A 20,380-nucleotide genomic window follows, 5' to 3' on the forward strand; every position below is an offset into this window, starting at 1 on the left:
GGGTAAAGCCAATTCAAAGTAGTCTGCTTCCTAAATCCTCCACCCCCCATCCACACAAAGCTTAATCCAGACTAATGGGGTTAAAGAGGGGAGGAAAAAGGAAAAAAAGAAAAGTTCTAGTAGTTTTCAATGGAAATGCACTTGACAAAATATGCTCATGTTCAGTGTTATTGTTGGCCCAAAGCCAATTCAAGCATTCAGCTGCAGCCTGTGGATTCATGAGTCGACCCAGTTTCAGAGAACCCGACCCCCCCCTAATTAGGTGCTCGTTTCAATCCCCCCCACCCCATCTGTGCAAGATAAAAGGCCTCCTGCACACAGAGGGATCCCAGTACCAACCGAAGCAGGGATTTTACCTCCCAAATCCACGTCATAAGGAATGCAGCATTTCTCGTCCTTCAGGCTTACATCCCAGCAAACTAATGCTTTTTGCATTAAATAGTTTCATCCAGCTAACTTTCATTAATAAAAAAAAACAGGCATGGTACCAAGTCCATGAAGCAATAAGAGGCATTAGAGTCTCCAAGCTATGATTAGTCTTGGAAATCATCCCAGTTCAATCAGTCTTGTGCTGATAAGTAGCTTTGAAAGCTCAGAATTAAAAACTTGTACAGAGGGGGGCAGAACATAAGCTCCACCCACAATTGTACTGCAGATTTACAGAGATTACATTTGAAGCCAAAAAAAAGCATTAAAAAAAAGGTGTAGAGCTCATCTTAATTAACCACAACCACACAGAAAGTAGCATCATGCGTTTTATTTAGAGCTTCATAAACCTCAATTCATTAGCATCCAGTTCATCACAGGGAGGTTATGCTGCCTTTTCATAGGTCCTAACTGCAACAACATCATCCATGATACATTTCTGTTGAGACAAAGAGACGAACCATTTGTCATTTTAAAATGGTCAATTTAAAGATTACTAAAAACTTAAATACATTTTTACACTGGTTTAGTTTCATTAGAAGTAGTGAACTACATTTTAAAAAGGACAAGCTATTAAAGTGTGACAAGACATTTTACTCACAGCCGTAAGTTTTCCATCTTGAACCTCTCTCTCCAGGGTCGTAGTCTTTCCTTCCCAGGATTGTTTCTGCATAAGTTTCCCATTCTCCAAGGTGAAGATGGACTAATGGGGGGGATAAGAAAAGGAAAACGGGTAAACGTGGAGGAGTTTGGATCGTAATATAAAAAGGACACTTTAACGACAGAATGATCCACCTTTGCGTTGCGCCCGTCTGCCGTCGTCTCATCAAACTCCTCGTTCAGCTTGAACTGGATCGCGGTCGTCTTCAAAGTGCTCTCAGCCTTTATGGAAACGACCCCGTCATCCGCCACGCTGATGATCAGGTTGGGCTTTGCCAGGTTCCCCATCTGGCGAGTGGCAAAGCTCATACCTATAGACAAAAAGAATGTATATGCAACTAAAACTCACTCATTTAAAAAAAAATAATAATAATAATAATAATAAAAGAGAGACTCTTACCGACTGCCTTCATGTATTCATCGAAGTTGTCGCTGGAGACTAGAGTCCACTTTCCTACAAACTGCTCGACCATGATGCCAGAGAAAGAGCTCAATCAGCACCACGAAACACTTCACAATCTAAACGCCGGACACAGGCGATGTGACAAACTTCCCTATTTCAAGCCGGCGGATAACTCCCGAGCACCAATCATCAGCAGGTGCCCCGTCGCTTTGGAAATGGCCAGATTAGGGGGCGTGGTCTCGAATAATTAAAAAATAATAATAATTGAATCATGTGATGATCGCTTTTGGTTTTGGCTTCGGCTTTACTGACTTCAGCATTGTTTAAAGCGAGCAGATAATCGTGTAATAGGATCACCTGATTTCTGCCTGACTGCATAAAAGGACCAATATGCATGCTTTTTGTGCTTTCCCTATTGACATTTTTAAAAATAATTTGTTTGTAAAAGATTTAATGCTTTTTAAATATGTAAAACTACTAATGTCCTCGTTAAATAACATATTATGTATTTTATTTAAAAATTATTTGTATACTGTCTTTTTTGTCCTTATCCTTGAAAATGAGTTCCTCTGTTTCAAAAGGCCCTTCAGGCAAACATACACTGTAAAACTGGCAAACTCAGGCGTATTTGAACAGCTAATTCATTTGTTCTTATATGCATTTTAAATTAAAATGCTCGTAAAGATAAGGGCATTGAACATTTAAATCTTTGAAACTTGTGGTAATTTAGATGTGAACCGGCAGATGGCGGCATTTGTAAAGCAATTCAAGTGTGAAGTGTCCGAATGACTTCAAATTATTTAGGGCACTTGGATAGAAGTAGCCCATGTGGCCCCCTATTCTCTGACACGGAGAAACATTTATTTCTAATATCTGTTTTATGTTTTAGTGCGTTAGATAGGGGACACTTCTATTATCAGAGATTTTTTAAATACACTGCCATAATTTTAAAGTCTTTTTTTTTTTTTTTTTTTGATGAACATATTTTTGGAAACATAAAGGTCCTAACAATTCACTGTAAAAAACAAAACAAAAATGTATTAAGTAAATAAATAAAACACATTGACATATAATAGCAGATCTCGATGGGGAAATTATACAGCATTTTTATGTTGATAAGAACATGAAAGGAAGGAACTATGAGGATTTCATAGACACCCAGCAAATCAAAAAGGAAAAAAATAAAATTATGAGGTAGGTAATTTCATTAAACCACAATGTGAAGCAACTAAGTAGCTAATCATTAGCTTGTAAGTTTTCTATTTGAGAAAACAAAAACATTTTACTGCTCTTTTCCTAACATTGGGGTTATTTTAAATTGCTGTTCAATCAAATATTGTTATTGCTTGCCTCTGATTGCACCCCAACTAACCTCAATATTCCTCCCTGTAGGTGCAAAATGTACCTGGAGGGAGCTTCCTTGAGACCAAGCAATTCCCTGAAGGAAGATCTTTAACAACTTTATGTCTTTACCTCCAAACAGGCTGGGTTTATGGTTGCTGCCAGTGTTTTCCCAAACTGGGCCAGGCAAATCAAGGTCAGTGATTTGTAACTATGCAGATTACCAAATCACTTTTATGCTAATCCCCCACCTGACATTTTTAGAGCCTTGGAAAACATAGGCCCAAGAATTAGACACCCAACATCTCCATCACATTAAGGTTGTTGTTCTATGGAGGGACTGTTTCTTATATTTTTATGGATTATTTGGCTTGGAATTACTGTGGAAATAGTAAAAACAAAAACATATTTCATTCTAAGCTCTCATGCTAAAGAGCATTGGTGTCAACACTTTGAAATTTTTTTAAAATACTTTTGGCATTTTGGAAAATTTCCAACAACATTAAACCAAAGAAAAAGAATGAATATGAACAATGTCACGCAACTTAAGGATTTCATTTAGTGCTTCACACATATGTTACCTTCAATGACAGTCACGATGTAAAGGAGGCTTGGCTGCAATGTGTCTTGGGAGACTGTTTACCAATCCAATAAGCTGATTACTTGTTGTTCTGTCAGCCGGGGTTTCTCTGTGTACATACAGGTGCCGTCCAGCAGCCCCAGAGCCTGTCTAATGAACATGAACTCTTGCTGGCATCCACAGAGGAGTCCCTTCCTTGTGATTTTCATCAACACTTTCAGACCCCATTGATGGGAGAACAGTGGCCAGGAACAAAAGCTGCGTATACTGTACAAACACAGCTCTGAGCGGACGCACACTGACTCATTCTTCAGTGTGTGTGAGAACGGAGGGGGACCCCTTTCAGCCCCTTTGTGTCGGTGTCTGTCAACAGTGTAGTTGGAGGCAGAGCTCATTGTGGCGGCCAGTGTTGCGTATTGACACAGGGCCTCGTTTAGCTTGTTCCCAGGGTCCAACCTGAGCACTCATGAATAATGGAGAGAGGATCCTCAGGGCCAAGGAGGAGCTTCTAGTGTCTGACTGAGCTTTTTGTAAACTGCAACTTTATGTGCCAGCAGGTAAAACTGGGTCATGGCTGATTATGTTTGGTACTGAACTTGGTGTGACATGGTATGAATCTGGTTGGGGAGGCTGTGCATCAGAATAAAAAAAATAAATAAAAAAAATAATAATAATAAGAGAACACAAGACATCAAAGTTCAAATACGCATGCGTTTTAATCAGTTAGATTATTGTTTTAAAAAAAAAACTTAGTTTATGTCTGCAGTTCAATTCTGAATAGCATTACTTACCTGGTAATCAGGTAAAACAACACTGAGATCTAGATCTCATTTTCAAGAGGGACCTGGGCAGAAACTATATAAATACACAGAGTGACATGCTTCAAGTGTTTCTTTCTGTTAATTCTGATGATAATGGCTTGCAGCTCATAAAATCAAGCCGTGAAAATGATATAGTTTATATATTATCAGGCTTTTTCAGCACCTCTGACAAATTGTAACTAAACCACCTTCTAGTTATGTGTAATCCTTCTTAAAGAGGAAGTATTATGTAAAACAGTTTGGGGATTTTTTTTGGCTTTGCATCATGTTATAATGTTATTCTCTCATCAAAAACATACCTGAACTGTTGCTTTGGTTCTTTCATGCATGTCTGAGAAATCTTTTTATCTCCCATGGCAACCATTCAGTTGTGCAAAACGATTGTTAGGACAGGAGTAGCAATTTCCAATCTTACAAGCAGATTCTGCTCCTCAGACTAGCCAGCAGTAATTAGCAAACCCCTAGTGGAGTCGTGCATCTGCTGAGCTTATTGTGCAAGCTACCTCTGAGTGCAACGCTGGTAAAAAAAAAAAAATGCTATTAAATGGTTAATACAGGAGCAATCTCCTGAAGGTGGAGTGCTTGGAAAGAGCAGCCTCTAATAGGCCTAAACAGAGGCCTAAATAATTTCAGGGCATTAAATTGCAAAGTCAAATTCTTTCATGATATATGCAACATTTGTATCACCACTGAAAGTAAGATAGTTGATTGTGCTATTAAATATTGCTATGTGGCTGGGAAAACACATAATACTGCCCCTTTAAGTGAAGAAAAATGGGACTTCAAGTTTGATGAGTGGCATTGAACAGGTGTGTGCTGCAAGTCTGGCACCAGCAGGGGGCATCAGTTCAGGTCAGGTTCCCAGCAGTTCCAAACTACCATCAGAGAGGCTCACACGACCTGAGCGATGTGCCCTCTCCTCTTTGCCTTTTTCTGCAGCTGCAGGGAGAAGCATAGAGGCAGGCGCCAGGCCATGCTGCGTGGCCCGGGTGAAGAGTGTGTGTGTGCGTGTGCGTGCATGTGTGTGTGTTTGTGACAGGGTCAGGGAGGTGGCTCTTGCTTGTGTGCTTTGAGCTTTTTCATGCTTCCTGCTTTGATCTTCCCTCTCATCCCTTTATCCCACACGTTCCCTGAGCCTCGGGCTGCTGGTTTGCAGCACACCGACGGTGGGGCTGCGAAGGGAGAGTTGAAGGAAAGAGGGTGAAGGGGGGCCAGGGAGGGGGGTGGGGGGTCCCTTTCACAGTGAAGCTGCTTGTTCTGTCAATGAAGCAAGCTGTGTAGGGAGAGAGCTGTTCATGGGGTTCAGTCAGTGGGTGAGTGGGTGGGGGTCACCAGGAGCTAAACTGATGCACAAAGTACAGTTCCCTCGTCTTTTATCCATTCTCAGATCTCCAAACAGTGGGATGGAATTCCTCTGGCGCAGCGCTCAGAGGGTGGCCTCCTGACCCCTTACAATATGGGAAAGTGCACCCCTCAGCTGGTAGTTATATAAAGCCCACCAGAGTCATGAGAATCCTTGATAAATCACTCGGCTTGAGGCCACTCGTGTCTTTCTGCAGCTCACAAGGAGTGATTATTTTCCACAGGTCCTAAGTAGGCCCGGTTCAAAGTGACGCCACCTAATCGGTATGGCAAGAAGTTAGAGGATCATCATGTGAATATGCAGTGTGTTAGGATGCACGCTTTTATCCTCCTCCCATGGCCCCGGTAATCCTGGTGTAACCTTGCAAGCTCACACGCACACACTCCTGCTGACTGGGAAGCACAGATGCATATGCGCGGAGCACAGCCCCCATAATTGAACACTAATTGGAAGGAGGGGAGTGCACTTATCTTTATTTAGACATGTGGTAAGTGTTGGGCAGAGGGAAGCAAGTCAACCATCTCTGCAGCTGACTGCACTGAATATTTTATGACAAGCTCATGAGGGTGTGTTTGTGTCTGTCATGCAGCTACCCAGCTAAAGAAATAATCAAATTAGTCCCTTTAAGTGAAAGGGACTGTATTAAGACAATACATTGATGACACAACATTTTGTTTTAGGGATGAATCTCAAGAAAAACACTTTACAAAAATAACATACAACACTTGGAGTTTTTTTTTAACAATAAATATAGAGAGGATAATTTTTTTAATAGGCTTCTTATAAACTTTACTCTTAGAAATGTTAAGAAATCAACTTAATAGATCTAACGGTGGGACTTGCTTGGACTCTGCTTCATGTTTGTGTAAGAGTGAAGAGAAAAAGTAAAGGGGGCTGTGCTAACAGGGGCTTTCAGCAGATCACTGGCAGTTTGACTGCAGTGGAGAGTAATGGGGCTGGCAGGGCGGAATCAATTACTGGCCACAACAGATTTTCCCACAGGTCAGAGCTTGGGAAAGCACTACTTCACTGCAGAGCAGACAGCTGGCAGAGAGCATCCACTGGGAAAGGAGCCGGCTCTCTTTTTAAAAAGAGAAAGCTTTGTATGTATGCATAATAATAAACTCATCGCACAGCAAACTGACCCTTTTTTTCCTTTATTTAATCTGCCTGCATTTACAGTCACTTGCAAATTTTGAATGCTTTCGCATTTTGTCCCACAACAGTCACAAATGTCAATATATTGCAATGGTATTTTAATTGGTAGGTCGAAACAAGGTGAGGTTTTGAAGTGGAGAAAAAAGGATTTATTTATTTATTTATTTATTTATTTATTTATTTATTTATTTATTTATTTATTTATTTTTAATATTATAAATAAAAATCTGAATCAGAATATAATTTGAAATATATTTGCATTCTGTCTCTTATACCCAACATCCCTTAAATATAATATTTTTTATTCAACAAAGTGTACATCAACAGGATGGATATTAGTCATGCATTCCATGTATCTGGCCTTTTTGGAAGTGGCAAAAAGACATTGTTGAAAAAAGGTCATAAAAAGTGCCATTTAAAGTTTGCCACTGGTTCTCATAGATGACTCACAAAACAAGCAGAAGAAGGCGTTCCCGTTAAATGAGTCTGACATTGAATGCTTTGCTAGAACACTATGAGTGATAAAAAATAAAATAACACTGCACATTACCCTGAACTTAACATCAATGTGATGAAATGTGACGGTGGCAGCATCATGCTTTCTAAACGCCTTCATCTCCCAGCAAGAAACATACAAATGTGAGATCATTCATACACTAAAAATGGAGCTTGATCTATTTTGGGGGAAAACATTTTTTTTTAATTGCAGCTTCTAGATGAGCAAAGCTATATAAACACACATGTACCATACTGATACTCTATTGATATGCAAACTGTGTTCTTCCAGTGGGGACACAATGCATGGCCTTAAAAGTAAGCTGTCTTCTCTGCGCTCCTGTCTCTGGACAGACATCATGCGCTGTCTCCTGCTGTGCTTATTTAGAAATCTGTCTTGTGATCTGCCTTCCCACCATTGTGAGCTTGCAAAAAGATGAATGGCACCAAGTAGCTAATTATAAGGCCAGTGTACCTTTGTGGGGTAAAAAGACTGACATATATTCAATTCAGCTATTCTTGTTTGTCAAATAAATAAATAAATAAATAAGATTTTTCATCTCGTGACTTAAGCAGAGAGGTTAGTGGCAGCGTTCTAACCTGAGAGGAAAAAAAGGAAGAAAAAAAACTGAATGAAACAAGAAACAAAACCCCATGCTACACAAAGAAAGAAGGAAGTCAACATATCCTTCTTGGCTTTACCTATCCAAAAAAGCACAAATAGAAAGGATGCCAACAAAGGCAGGAAAGTAAAGAATGAGAAGGCGGGTGTATTGTGGTTGAACAGTGGGAATGGATCTCAGGCCTGGTCTGCTCTCTGCCCGATATAGAGCCTGGGTGCTGACTGGAATAAGAGGGGACAGGCAGGAAGCTGTGGCCCATAGGATAACATTGTTGTACAGGGGCTGTCTTGGAGACATTTCCCCAAGTCAGGCGGCTTATTTAGGACCAACTTGGGTGGCATTTTCCCTTCCTTACATAATATCATACGTCTTGCGTGCAACAAAGTTCAGGCTTTTTCCTTCGCCAACTCCCCTGCACCATTCCCCAGCTGAATAAAACATGAACAAGGAAATTATCTCACATGCTCAAGTGCCTTCCTGACAGCCTCCCTTCCCCACAGCACCCACAAAACACAAACCCCACTGCAGCAGTTGTTGAGTGGCAGGTATAAGATGTCAACATGGTGTGCACACAGGATGCAGGCCCGGCTGTGAGCGCCGCTGCTGCCGACTGCCACGACGGTTGACATAGTAAATCAATCCTGATGGGAGGGTGTGTAGGACAAGGCGGAGGGCGAGGGAGGAGGTGGGGGAAGCGAGGGCTAGACCTCCGTCAGACACACTCAGCCAGCCAGGGAGAGACTGTCGACGGGTGGGAGAACACTCGCCGGGAAGAGCTCACACGGAGATTGAGTTACCACGGAATTAGATCGGGGTTGTGGGAAACAGCACCTCCAGAACACGCCCACACACTCTCATTCACGCAAACACACACACAAACACGCACAGGCGCACACTCGGGCCGCGCTCTCCCACACACAAAAAAAGAGTCACCCAGGGAAACCTGAGGGAAGATTGAGGAAGGCAGCTGGGCACACGCCAGTTTCAAACAAATGCTTGCTTATACCTTTTAGCTTCCTGGCACACGGTCGGTTTTGAGAGCAGTTTCATCTACGAGCCGGTGCTAAATGAAGTGCAGCGGTCACCGGCTGTGCTGGCATGCTGCTGAGGTTGTTCAACTTAAAGATAATCTAGAGAAATGTGGCAGTCATAAACAAATGAGCTGAAACTGAACAGGTTCAAACAGAATCGGACCACTTATAATGTTCACCCTGACCGTCCTAAAGAAAAGGTTTTGATGCCAGAGCCCAAAGGTCAAGGTTTTGGGGAAGCTACGTCATAATTAGTGACCTTAAGGAGACAGAGGAATGCTGACGCTAATGTAGAGGACCTTGACAGTGAGGTGTGAATGGTTTGAGTATGCATAATGGAAACCACCTGAAAAATCCTGTCACAGTGGAGACCCATTACTATAATAAGATGATAAACAATATTAAAGCGATTCAAAACATCTTTAAGCTGTTATCTGTCAGTCAACAAATGTCATGTATGTGAGAGGATAAAAGATCTGATAAAAAGGGAAAGTTTGTCTGACTTGCTTTCTCAAACTCAACAAGATCTTTGATGTTTGAGATAGCTGAGTGCTACTTTATATATTTTATGGGTATAAAATATATAATTTTGAAGTATCTTCCAGTTAGGGTCAGTATGAATTTCTTTGTTTTTTTTTTTATTTCCAGATCTATTTTTTTAAGTTGCCTGTCAATGTGACAAATGATTGAGCAGCACCAGCTTTTTTAATGTGTCCATCCACCCATAAATCCATCCATCTCATCTGTGGGCAACAAAAATTAAGGCTGGTGAAAAAAAAACAACATCATTATAGTAATGGTAGTAATGACAGTTAATAGACATACGCAATTCAAATATAAGCTCGCCATTGTTACAGTTCATTCATTGTTCTTTATTTGTTTCCTCATTTTAATAGCATTTAAAATCTATTATCTTTGCAAGCCTTGATTTTTCATGTTCAAATTAAAAGATCACACTGACAAATAATAATGAATAATCAGTATCCATCCTTCATTACAGTCTGTGGTTTTTGCAGGTTCATGCCTGAGGTCAAAAACTCAGGAAAGTTTTATTACAGTGGGAAGGAGGAAGCCTTTAAGGTGGTGCACTGTTGATGAGCTTCCATTTGCAACGTGCACAGAAGAACTGAGTCAACATTTCTGATCAGTGTAACTGTATGACTTAAAACTAAAGCAGCTTAAAACTAAAAATATATATATTATAGTGGTTCCGCACATTACGTCTTACTGGAAATGTAGTTTTCAGATGTTTACTCTGACAAAGATGGTATTTTTTTAAAATAATGACTGTCTTTGCATTATGCTATCTTCAAATGACGTGGGAGATGTGCGATGCTCATCATCGCCCTCACTTCATGCTGTACCTGACATTATGGAAATATCTGTGACTTGCTAAGAGAAGGAATTGTTGGTCTTTCTGCAGTTGTTCACAGGAATCAAGATCTCATCTGCACTTGTCTCTCCCCAGTGCATGAACTTAACAACTGACCTGATGGAGCAGAAACAGCTGTGCCTCAACAAGGTAGTGGGTCTGTGAGACAGCCGGGGTGGAGGGCTGGGGGAGGGGGCTCAGAGCAGGAACCCTATAAGTGCAACATTTATCTAATCTAATTATAATTGCATTGTTGCTTCTGTTTGGAATAGAATAGAATAGAATAGAATAGAATAGAATAGAATAGAATAGAATAGAATAGAATAGAATAGAATTGAATAGAAAGTTAAAGTAAATGAAAGCGCGCAAAAATAAAAAAATTATAATAGAAAAAAATAGAAAAATAAGAGACTGTGTAAGGACAAATTCATAATTTAAAAAAAAATGTAGAGTTACTAAAATACACTCAGGTATAAGTATATAAGCAACTGAACAGAATAATTTAAAGAAATAAATGTGCTTGTTTTAAAAAAAAAAGCAAAAAATTGTCATTCAGTAAAGAACAAATAAAAGATTCAGCTTCAGAGTTTTGAAAATCTAAAAAAAAAAAAAAAAAAAGCTGAAAAAGAAACTTGTAACAAGAAGTCTTTCACTGAGGCTCATCTGTTAGCTACTAACAGAAAATAAAGAACAAATGCTACTTTCTTCAAACCTTTCCAGTCATACACAGCGTTTATTTCTTAAATGAACACGTCATTTAGGTGTCAGCTTTAGTTCGAGCTCGCTAACGAGTTTAGTTGGGACCACGCCCACCTCAATCGTTAGGCCCCGCCCCCCTGTGAAAGTAATCCCAGCAGAAGCAGATCTGATGTTCAAACTGTTGCTCGGACCCTGTGCAGCTGCAGCTCTCGGTGAAACTAAAACCACCTTCATCCGTGTGAGCCTGGACGTCAGAATGAAGCGAAGCCTCAACTACAGCTCATCAGACAGCGAGCTGGATGACAATGTGGAGGTGGAGAAGGACAGTGGCGACGAAAATGGGTAGGGTTGGGTTTTTTCAATAACTATACATGATAGATTACATGTTATATCTTAGAATTTACATTATATATATTATATTTGATATTCTTTTTAGGTTAAAGATAGATTGTGCCTACAAGTCATGTCATGTTTTACAATAATAAAAAAAAATAAAAAAAAATTGAGACATATTTTCCTTTCAGTCAAGCTGACTCTCCAGGATCCATGTCACCCTCCACCACCACGACACAAGTTCAAGCAAGAAAAAGGCGCAGAGGGGTATGCAAACATCTAGCAGAGACTTTTTTAAACCTCAGTTCTTTTCCTCCTTCCTCTAGTCACAATTATCATTGTACCCATTTTGTATTCATTTTATATATTTATATTTTCAACCTATTTTCTGAGGGAATGTTTATATGTATTTATATCGAAATGTTTACAAATAGATAATAGAGAAAAGGAGACGTGACCGGATCAATAATAGCCTGTCAGAGCTGAGAAGACTGGTACCAAGTGCCTTTGAGAAGCAGGTGAATTACTCTTCCCCTCATTACATCCTAAACCCAAACAGATGATTTTGGGTTTTTTTTTTTTACTTTTAATGCAGATTATAGCCAAATTCAGTTTAAATTTGTGTAAAGTCACAATATTTGTCTTCCTGCTTTTCAGGGATCAGCTAAATTGGAAAAAGCAGAAATTCTGCAGATGACAGTGGACCACCTGAAGATGCTTCATGCATCTGGAGGAAAAGGTGAATAATCCTCAGACGTCATAATGCAAGCCAGAACTTTCTGCTGTAAGTTGGACGTTCTTGTTGTCTTACCTGACAGGTTCCTGTTGTCTTGCCTCACAGGTTACTTTGAGGCTCATGCTCTTGCTAAGGATTACCGCAGTCTGGGCTTCAGGGAGTGTCTGGCAGAGACGGCCCGTTACCTGAGCATCATCGAGGGCCGGGACAGCACAGACTCCCTGCGGATCCGCTTGGTGTCCCACCTCAGCAACTACGCCTCCCAGAGGGAGGTTCACACTGGACTGGAGCATTTTGCTTGGGGCTCGGCGTATGGGACAGCCCCGTCCCCTCTCCCCCACCATCTTCTTCTACAGCACCCTCAGGGCAGGACACCTGCGCCCAGAACAAACAGCAGCCCACCCTCTTCCTGCTCCTCTTCTTCTTCTTCATCCTCCTCATCCGGTGAGGCTTCTGGAACGTCCAGACTCAGCATGCTGTCCCCCACAGAGTCTCTCAGGGTGCCTCCTAACGGCTCCTTACCCCTCAGTCTACCTGTGCCGACATCTAAGTTGTCCCCACCTCTCGTCTCGTCTCTCTCCTCGCTTTCGGCCTTCCCCCTCTCCTTTGGGGCCTTTCCTCTCATCTCCCCGACGGCCATCGGTACAGTGAGTCCCACCTCCACCATGTCGAAGCCTTACAGGCCGTGGGGCATGGAGATTGGGGCGTTCTGACGCTGAGCACTGGACTCCAGGCAACAGCTGAGCTGTGCCCACCATCACCGACAAATCCTGCTTCAACTGTTCATATGGCAATAAACTAAAGGAAAATAAATCAAAATAATTTTATTTTGCTTAGAAATAAGTTTGAGAAGTTGCAGGTGGACGTAATGCCCTTTTAGAATTGTATTTACTTAAAAGGTGATGAGTTATTAAAAAGCTTAATTTAGGTCATCTTTTCGCCTCCAGGTTGAGGACTGATGTAAAAATATGAATGAGCCATGATAGACTGATTGTACAGATACAATTAAAAAACTGTGCAAACTGGCGACCACCAGGGCTGGACACAGGAGGATATGGGCCCCTGGGCTAGAGTTTTGGTGACCACTCAATTTTCTTTTACCTATGCAAGTTGTAAGTAAATATCACGAAAACTGTTTGTCCAAACCACTAAATAAAAAGAAGCGAAAGTTTCTTTTAAACAAATAATAACTTTGTCATCTATTGGTAACAATGAGACAAAAACATTATATGCCAGTCCTCTTTGTGGCTTTTTAACCAAGTCTCTGAAATACACCAAAAACAAAGGAGGTCCTGGAAGATGTGCTTAAGGTTTGCTGTTGTTGCACCTAAAGTGTTTGGGGCTTAGCTAGACTAAAAATGGGCCTTTGACATCATCATTTACAAATAGTTGAATAGTGGTGTTAAACATGAAAATCTTGGCTTATAATTTTCCTTTGAATGCCTGCAAAGCATGTGTTTGCCAAATCTCCATTCATTGAAAGATAAAAGTTTGATGTGAACAACAACTTAAGTTACTGCCCCAGTTAGTCTGGCCCAGTTGACTACAGATGTCTACATTTTAAATTTGTTTAATTTGTTCTGTTTTATTTAGCAATATTGCAACTATGTGCAAAAACATAAATTTAATGTTGTATGGACTACATTTGGAAAACACGTGTCTTGAAACTTAAAAATGATTGTTTATGTATCAGTTATATAATTTTTTTTTTTTTTTTACAAATAAAGTGGGTCCAAAACACATTTCTGGCATTTTTTTGTTTTATTTCATCCTCAACATTTTTTAATAAACTTATTCCTTTGAGAAATCTGATTATAGGCTTCTTCCCTAATCAGTATTTGTGCTGCAGGTGTATTATAGCAGTAGCACCATGGAAGTTCATTATAAGTTAATAAGATCCAGGTTATTAACTGGAAAGCAGGTCCTTTGCCATGTGCCAGGTTTGAGTAACAGAATCCAAAAGCATTGTTGCCCTTATGAATACCCAGGAAATCATTAAGAGCCAGAGGAAATCCTTTACAATGTTACCCTGACCTCACCAGCCTGGGCTGGTCTGGAACGGAGACAATAGTGTGAACAGGATGGGGACATTGGTGGAGAAAGAGTTATTAAGTATCACCAACGCAGAAGCAGATGGTCTCATAAATCACATCTTGACTCAAATGGGTTGTTTCTTGTTTGGTTTCTATAAATTGAGATTTTTAGAGGTTCATTGTTTTAGTGAGGCAGTTTTATCCTTCTAGCACCCAACGGGTAAAATGTGTTCTTAATTTGTTGTCTGCAGACTAAAGCCACACACTCATCTAAAATATATTAACTTTAATTAATTTACCATCTTCTGATAAGCAAATCTGTAGGTTGAAAACAAGGTCACAAAGAAAGCCTAAGTGTTTATTTGCTTCCTTCTTTTTTAAATAAAACAGTGACCTGCTTTGCAAATTGAGACTAAAGTAGGATGCTGCCACCTGTTGGTAGAAGATCACTCTTACACTAATAGATTTTGAACAGGTGACACTTTCTGTGGAAACATGAAAAAGTTGTGCAAGCCAGGGCTAGTTCAAGGGTTTCAGGTCAACCTATTATTATTATTATTATTATTATTATTATTATTATTATTATTATTATTATTATTATTATTATTATTATTATTATTATTAAGTGTGTCTTTATCTTTCATTGATTGTTTTTCTGTAGTATATAGACAATGTTAGCCTTTTCTTATAATTAATTTGCAATTAACAATCATTGTTGCTTCTTTATGTTTGTGATGAAATGTGTTCAATAGGAATGTTAGGAACTCACCATTCAGATCTATTTTGAATTGTTTTTGGCCGATTATAAAACCTGATTAATAGAGTTTATCAGTGTGTTTGCTTGTAAAACATTTAGAAATAAAAATTTGGTTTCTATAAATAGAAAACGCAAATTCCAAGCGTGAGGTACAGCTATATTGGTTTGTCCTCTCTGTTAGTCTTACCATTGAAAACATTCATATGGTTTACTTGAAATGTATTAAGACTAAATGAAATGAAATGGAAAAATGGGTTTTTGCAGACTGCAGTTCTCAAGGTGTGTAGATAACTGGTTCTTTTATTTGGCAGTTTACAATTCCCCTTGTGTTTTATTACAGAAACGTAGTAGATGGTGCATGCCATGTTCACAGAACTCCCAAACCTTTATTCAGCAAAGCTTTCACAGAGAAAAATATGAAGAGGGGGAAAAAACACAAGCAGCAGACTACGCAGGCAGATATCAGTGGTATTCTGAAGGTTAAAAACAGACTACTTCAGTGTGCTGTATGTAAAGCTTCTTGCATCCATTATCTACCTAAACCTCTAAGGAGAAAAGATGCTAATGATGCCTAGTCGCCCACACAGACATACTTTAGGTTCACACTATCAAATATTAAGATGGGAGCAACAGCACATTCCACTGTCCAAGACACTGTGTATGACACCAGTTTGGTCTCATAACATTCATTCATTTTGTGAGACTCATCTCCAGAGATCCTAGGAGAGCTATTTATTTGCAAATGACTGGTTGAAAAAGGTGTGAATATGCAGATGTACAGTTACTCCCTTTAGGCAAATACATTCCTAACAACAATACAATTCATCTCAGAGGAAGTGGTCTGAATCTATGTGTGTCGAGCATGAGTAGGCGGCATGGGGGAGATAACAGATGCACCCGAACCAGATTTATAGCGTACATATCGACTGTCACTCTTCACGAAACATACAAATATTTTATCAACATCATCGTCGTCATCGTCATGACATCATCAGAAAACACTGAAAATCCTCCATCTTCTGCCAACTCCCAACACCGACGCCTTTCATATGATAAGAGTTGTGGCGTTAAACTTGAAAAACATAAACAGTCACTAACAAAAAGATAGAGAGCTAGCTAGCTAGCTAGATAAATAAATAAAATGTTGGCTATCAAGAAAGATTGATAAGTACCTTTCCTTCTATTTATCTAACTAGCTAGCCCTATTGATAAAATGTTGGCCATGAAAAAATTTAGCCAACTAGCTTTCAGTCTATTTATCTAGCTAGCTAGCAAGATAGCTAAACACAGAGAGAGAGAGATACACAGAAAGAGAGAGAGAGAGAGAGGAAGCTATCTGGCTAACTAGCTAAACAGATAGCTAACCCGCTATCTATCTAATTTCTATCTAGTATATAGATAGATAGATAGATAGATAGATAGATAGATAGATAGATAGATAGATAGATAGATAGATAGATAGATAGATAGATAGATAGATAGATAGATAGATAGATAGATAGATAGATAGATAGATAGATAGATAGATAGATAGATAGATAGATAGATAGATAGATAGATAGATAGTTTACAAAATAAAAGTCCTATCGTTGGACTTTCGCTAAATCAACAATTCTATTCAGTTGTAAAAGGAGTGTCATAGATGTCTGTATCACTGATAATACTGAGGGTTGTGGATAGTTGTGACAAAGTGTGCAGTGCTGTGGTGGTGAGTTTCTTGAGCCTCTCAGCCTTCACGGCAGAGTGTCTGTTTTGGAGAGGTTGAGGGCGGGGCAGGGATGGATGGATGGATGGTTCAACAGACGGACCACAGGAATTGTGTGAAGCTCATGCTAGCTGCTCTTCCCTCAGCAGCTCTTTGTTCCTGCGCACAGCTGCGGCATGCTTCTCCTGAACACGGACACATAGTGACAATGATTAGTTTGAAAATTCTAAAACCCAGACTGCAACACTTATTCCCACTGATAAATGCCTGAGTTTTTGCCACTCTGACCTTCTCCTGTAGGCGCTCCATCATGGCTGACAGCTGGGCCTCGCGATTCTCCTTAATCTGCTCCATCTTCATCTGGAGCTTTTCCTCGGCCATCTTGCTAAAGTTGCTGTTCTCCTCCATGGCCTTTAGCAACACGTCCCTTTCATGCTCCCGCTTTTCCGCCAAAACCTTCAGCACCTGAGACTCTTGGTACTAAAAAAAAAAAACACATCCTATTATTCATTTTGAAAAGCCTCTGCTATTTAGAACCCAAAGGTGATGGTCAGAAAGATAATACCTTCCTTCTCTCTTCAGCTGCCTCCAGTTTCTTCTCAATCTCCTCCAGGGAGAGATCCCTCTTTGGGGGAGAGGGAAGGTTGTGGGCAATGTCTGACACCGGAGACTGGGGCTTGAGAATTACCTCAAAGGCTTGCCCTGAGGCCCGTTTGTCTATAGGTTTAACCTCCATGTCTGTAAATCAGACAAATACAATGAGAGTGCTAAAGAAATCCATTAACATACCAGTTGATTAATTACTAATGCCTCTTCTTCCAGGGAAGAGAAAACATCCATTAGGGACCATTTGTTTGGTTGTAAAGAAAATCAATTTTTCAGATCCTTCATACCTTCAAACTCACAAACGAGCTTGTTGCGAGTCTCTGGGTAGAAGCAGGAACAGATGAGGGAGAGGACGGATAACTCCTTCATCTTCTCTTTGTATGCTGTTGGGAAATAAAAAAGAAATCAAATCAGGTTAAACAATACACAATGAAGGTGCTTGCTCAATAATTAAGTCTTGATATTAATACAAATAGTTGGCAAACAGAGGTTGCTCAATAAACCATATAATGTTAATAAAGCATTTATAGCCCTTGAATTTTCCCACATTTTTCATGGTAGAGTTCCAACATGCAATCTATTTGGATGTCATGCAATACACCAGCAAATGCACCCTTGTGCTTAGTCCCCAAGAGTCTGAAATAAGCTGTTTCACTGTTGCTCTGGTTGTTCGTTTAAGGTTGCTGTCCTCCTGGTAAGCCTCTGACTGAGTCACAACATTTTAGCAGTCTCTCACAGATTTCATGCAAGGATGAGAAGAATGTATCTAGCTCCATCCATCTTCCTACCAACTTTGACCAGCTTATCTTTTCTTTCCAAAAGAAAAAAAAAATCCCCACGGCATGATGTCAACACCACTATGTTTCAGCATTGGTGTACAATGTTAAGGGTAATCTGCATTGTTTTCTGTCATACCTGTTGGCTAAAAGTAATCTTAGCGCATTTTATTGGGATTCAATGCGGCATAATCATGAAGTGAAAGAAAAACGTCACATGATTTGACTTTCCTCTAGATGCTGACTGTGTCTTGGGTGGTTTTGTGGTAAACTGAAAATGGGACCTGCTCTGCTTTAAACTTCACCACTATATTATCCATGTCATATCTGCTAATGTTCTGTAGAACAATCTCTGAATTCTTCACATAACAACTGAATTCATACTGATATTAAATAACATAAAGGTGGACACCATTTCCTAATATAGCGATTTTCTTTTCATTACTATTATAATTTGGGGGCATAAAATTAAAGGGCATTGAACACAATTTCACAACACAAAAATTTTTGTTTGTCATAAAATGACCCCTAACCCTTTTCCTTCAACTTCACAATACTTCATGTTCCTCTAATGTAAAACCGGAATAGGCTAATTCAAAAATGTGTTCATACTGTAAGAGAATAGATGAAAGTTCAAAGGGTATGAATAATTTTGAGAGGTATTTTATCATTTCACTATTACAGAATCAATAACGCATTTCAAGTCTTAAAGGTATGGAAGCATTGCGTTCCTCCATTAATAATTGAAGAGTAATTGATGTATCCAGTCTGATGTGGTCACCATACATTTCTTTTTTAAAAGAAGCATAGGCATAAACACAAAATCACATTTCAATCTAACAAACTGGGCCCGCATGTAAGTTCATCCAGTTTCCTTGTTAAATCTTTGTGCCAAAGCCTCCCGCAAGCTTATTTTGTTATCGAGACAGCAAGAACTGGCTGATTAATGATCTGCACTCCATTTGTTTTCCTTCTTCACATTTTTGTGAAAGTGCCCACCTAGGTCCTCAGAGAGGACAACAGGGCTGCTGAGCCTTCTGTTCCAAAGGCCGGCGTGTGAAGCAGCTCTTTTGCTGCAGGGCTGGCCTGCCTCCCACCTTCAAATACACTTATCTGCTTTAGGATGCTCTCCATAACAAGGCATGCAAACACACACAAAACTATCAAAATGAAATGATTAGATCAGGATATTGCTTTATAAAACGCACTAATTAAAACAAAAAACTGCTGAGCGATTTGTCTCTCTGACAAACTAATGTAGTGGGAAATATATACCCAATAATAAAAGCTGTAGTGTTTTAATTTTAATCCCCAACTATCATCATCAATGATAAATATATAAATAGTTCCTTTCTTGCTATGAATTGCAATATCTGGACTTTGAGGGAATAAGACAAGCTAAAGAATGAAAAGGCTCAGTTCTCAGCACGTTATTTTTAAAAAAAATAAAAAAAATACGTAAACACAACAATTGAAGAATTACATCTCTATGCAAGCATGGTCATAATTAAAGTCATGAAGAAAGAAGCCAGTGCTGGATAAATATGACTGTTTTGCTGTCGGCTCAGTGATCGGCCGCTTAGCATCTTGGGTGGGGTCCGTCTGCATTATGCTGCATGTTGGGGGGCCGCTGTGGCATGAAGCGGCGCAGGTGCAGCACTGCGAATAAAGCTGTTTTAACAATTCAGATTATTTCCATTATGTGCTGCATTATGAAAAATGAAAATATTATCAATGCAACAATCAAATAAACGTTTCAGACAATGATGAAGGATTCTGGCCTTGTAAGCCCATTCATGCATTTTGCAGATTTCAACTGAGACAACACACTGGAGTTCAGTAGAAGAGATCCGTGCTTAAAAATTATTATTTTTTTAATCCTTCACAATATAACGCCAGACGGTTTGCCGCACCTTTCTGGTAACGGAAAGGATGCACCTGTCATGAGTCCGTCCATCCATCCATCCGTCCATCCATCCATCCATCCATCCATCCATCCATCCGTGCGTCCGTCCATCCATCCATCCCGTCTTTTCAGAAAGGACCAGTCTTAACCCACTTACCGGTTACAGTTTTAGCCATAGCTGATGTATTTCTCCGCACAGGATGCTTACTGACGCTCTGTTCCGATGAACCGTGATGCTGCTTAAGGCACTGAGTCAGCGAATAGACCGGGCTTGGACTGGGAAGCGGAGAGCAAGAGGAACGCTCACAGGAACGCGCATTCAGACCCTCCTCTTGCCTGTGACGCGCACGGCGGGTACCAGCATCCACCATGAGCTGCAGCCTTCAGCCTAACGAGCTTGATTGAGTCAGTGAATCAGGAATGAGGTGATTCAAAACCTGACCCAAATCGGAATTGTTTACAAAGACTTGCATGATTCTGCCACCATGTTGTCCCACCTGACCTGTGAATCTGTGTACCTCTTCCAAAGTAACAATGGGTGCCATGGGTTACCTTA

At 40.0% G+C, this 20,380-nt stretch overlaps 3 protein-coding genes across 3 annotated transcripts; 1 reads left to right on the top strand and 2 right to left on the bottom strand.

Annotated features, from left to right (window-relative positions):
• Positions 1-742: 742 nt before the first annotated feature.
• On the bottom strand, positions 743-1,679 carry fabp4b (fatty acid binding protein 4b). Its single transcript, XM_008432584.3, has 4 exons — positions 1,487-1,679; positions 1,222-1,397; positions 1,028-1,129; positions 743-865 (listed from the first exon to the last, which is right to left on the bottom strand). The coding sequence occupies exons 1-4, from the start codon at positions 1,557-1,559 to the stop codon at positions 812-814; spliced, it is 405 nt and encodes a 134-aa protein (XP_008430806.1). The 5' UTR covers positions 1,560-1,679; the 3' UTR covers positions 743-811.
• Positions 1,680-10,945: 9,266 nt separating this feature from the next.
• LOC103478617 (hairy/enhancer-of-split related with YRPW motif protein 1-like) lies at positions 10,946-13,783 on the top strand. The gene is made up of 5 exons (XM_008432583.3): positions 10,946-11,314; positions 11,497-11,572; positions 11,740-11,823; positions 11,963-12,044; positions 12,147-13,783. Exons 1-5 carry the CDS (start codon positions 11,142-11,144, stop codon positions 12,752-12,754), a joined length of 1,023 nt encoding a protein of 340 aa, XP_008430805.1. The 5' UTR covers positions 10,946-11,141; the 3' UTR covers positions 12,755-13,783.
• Positions 13,784-15,113: 1,330 nt separating this feature from the next.
• On the bottom strand, positions 15,114-20,126 carry stmn2a (stathmin 2a). Its single transcript, XM_008432582.3, has 5 exons — positions 19,982-20,126; positions 17,430-17,525; positions 17,102-17,274; positions 16,825-17,016; positions 15,114-16,721 (listed from the first exon to the last, which is right to left on the bottom strand). The coding sequence occupies exons 1-5, from the start codon at positions 19,998-20,000 to the stop codon at positions 16,659-16,661; spliced, it is 543 nt and encodes a 180-aa protein (XP_008430804.2). The 5' UTR covers positions 20,001-20,126; the 3' UTR covers positions 15,114-16,658.
• Positions 20,127-20,380: the final 254 nt, after the last annotated feature.

Source organism: Poecilia reticulata, chromosome 16 (genome assembly GCF_904066995.2).
Source record: "Poecilia reticulata chromosome 16, P_reticulata-male-v2, whole genome shotgun sequence".
NCBI lineage: Eukaryota > Metazoa > Chordata > Actinopteri > Cyprinodontiformes > Poeciliidae > Poecilia > Poecilia reticulata.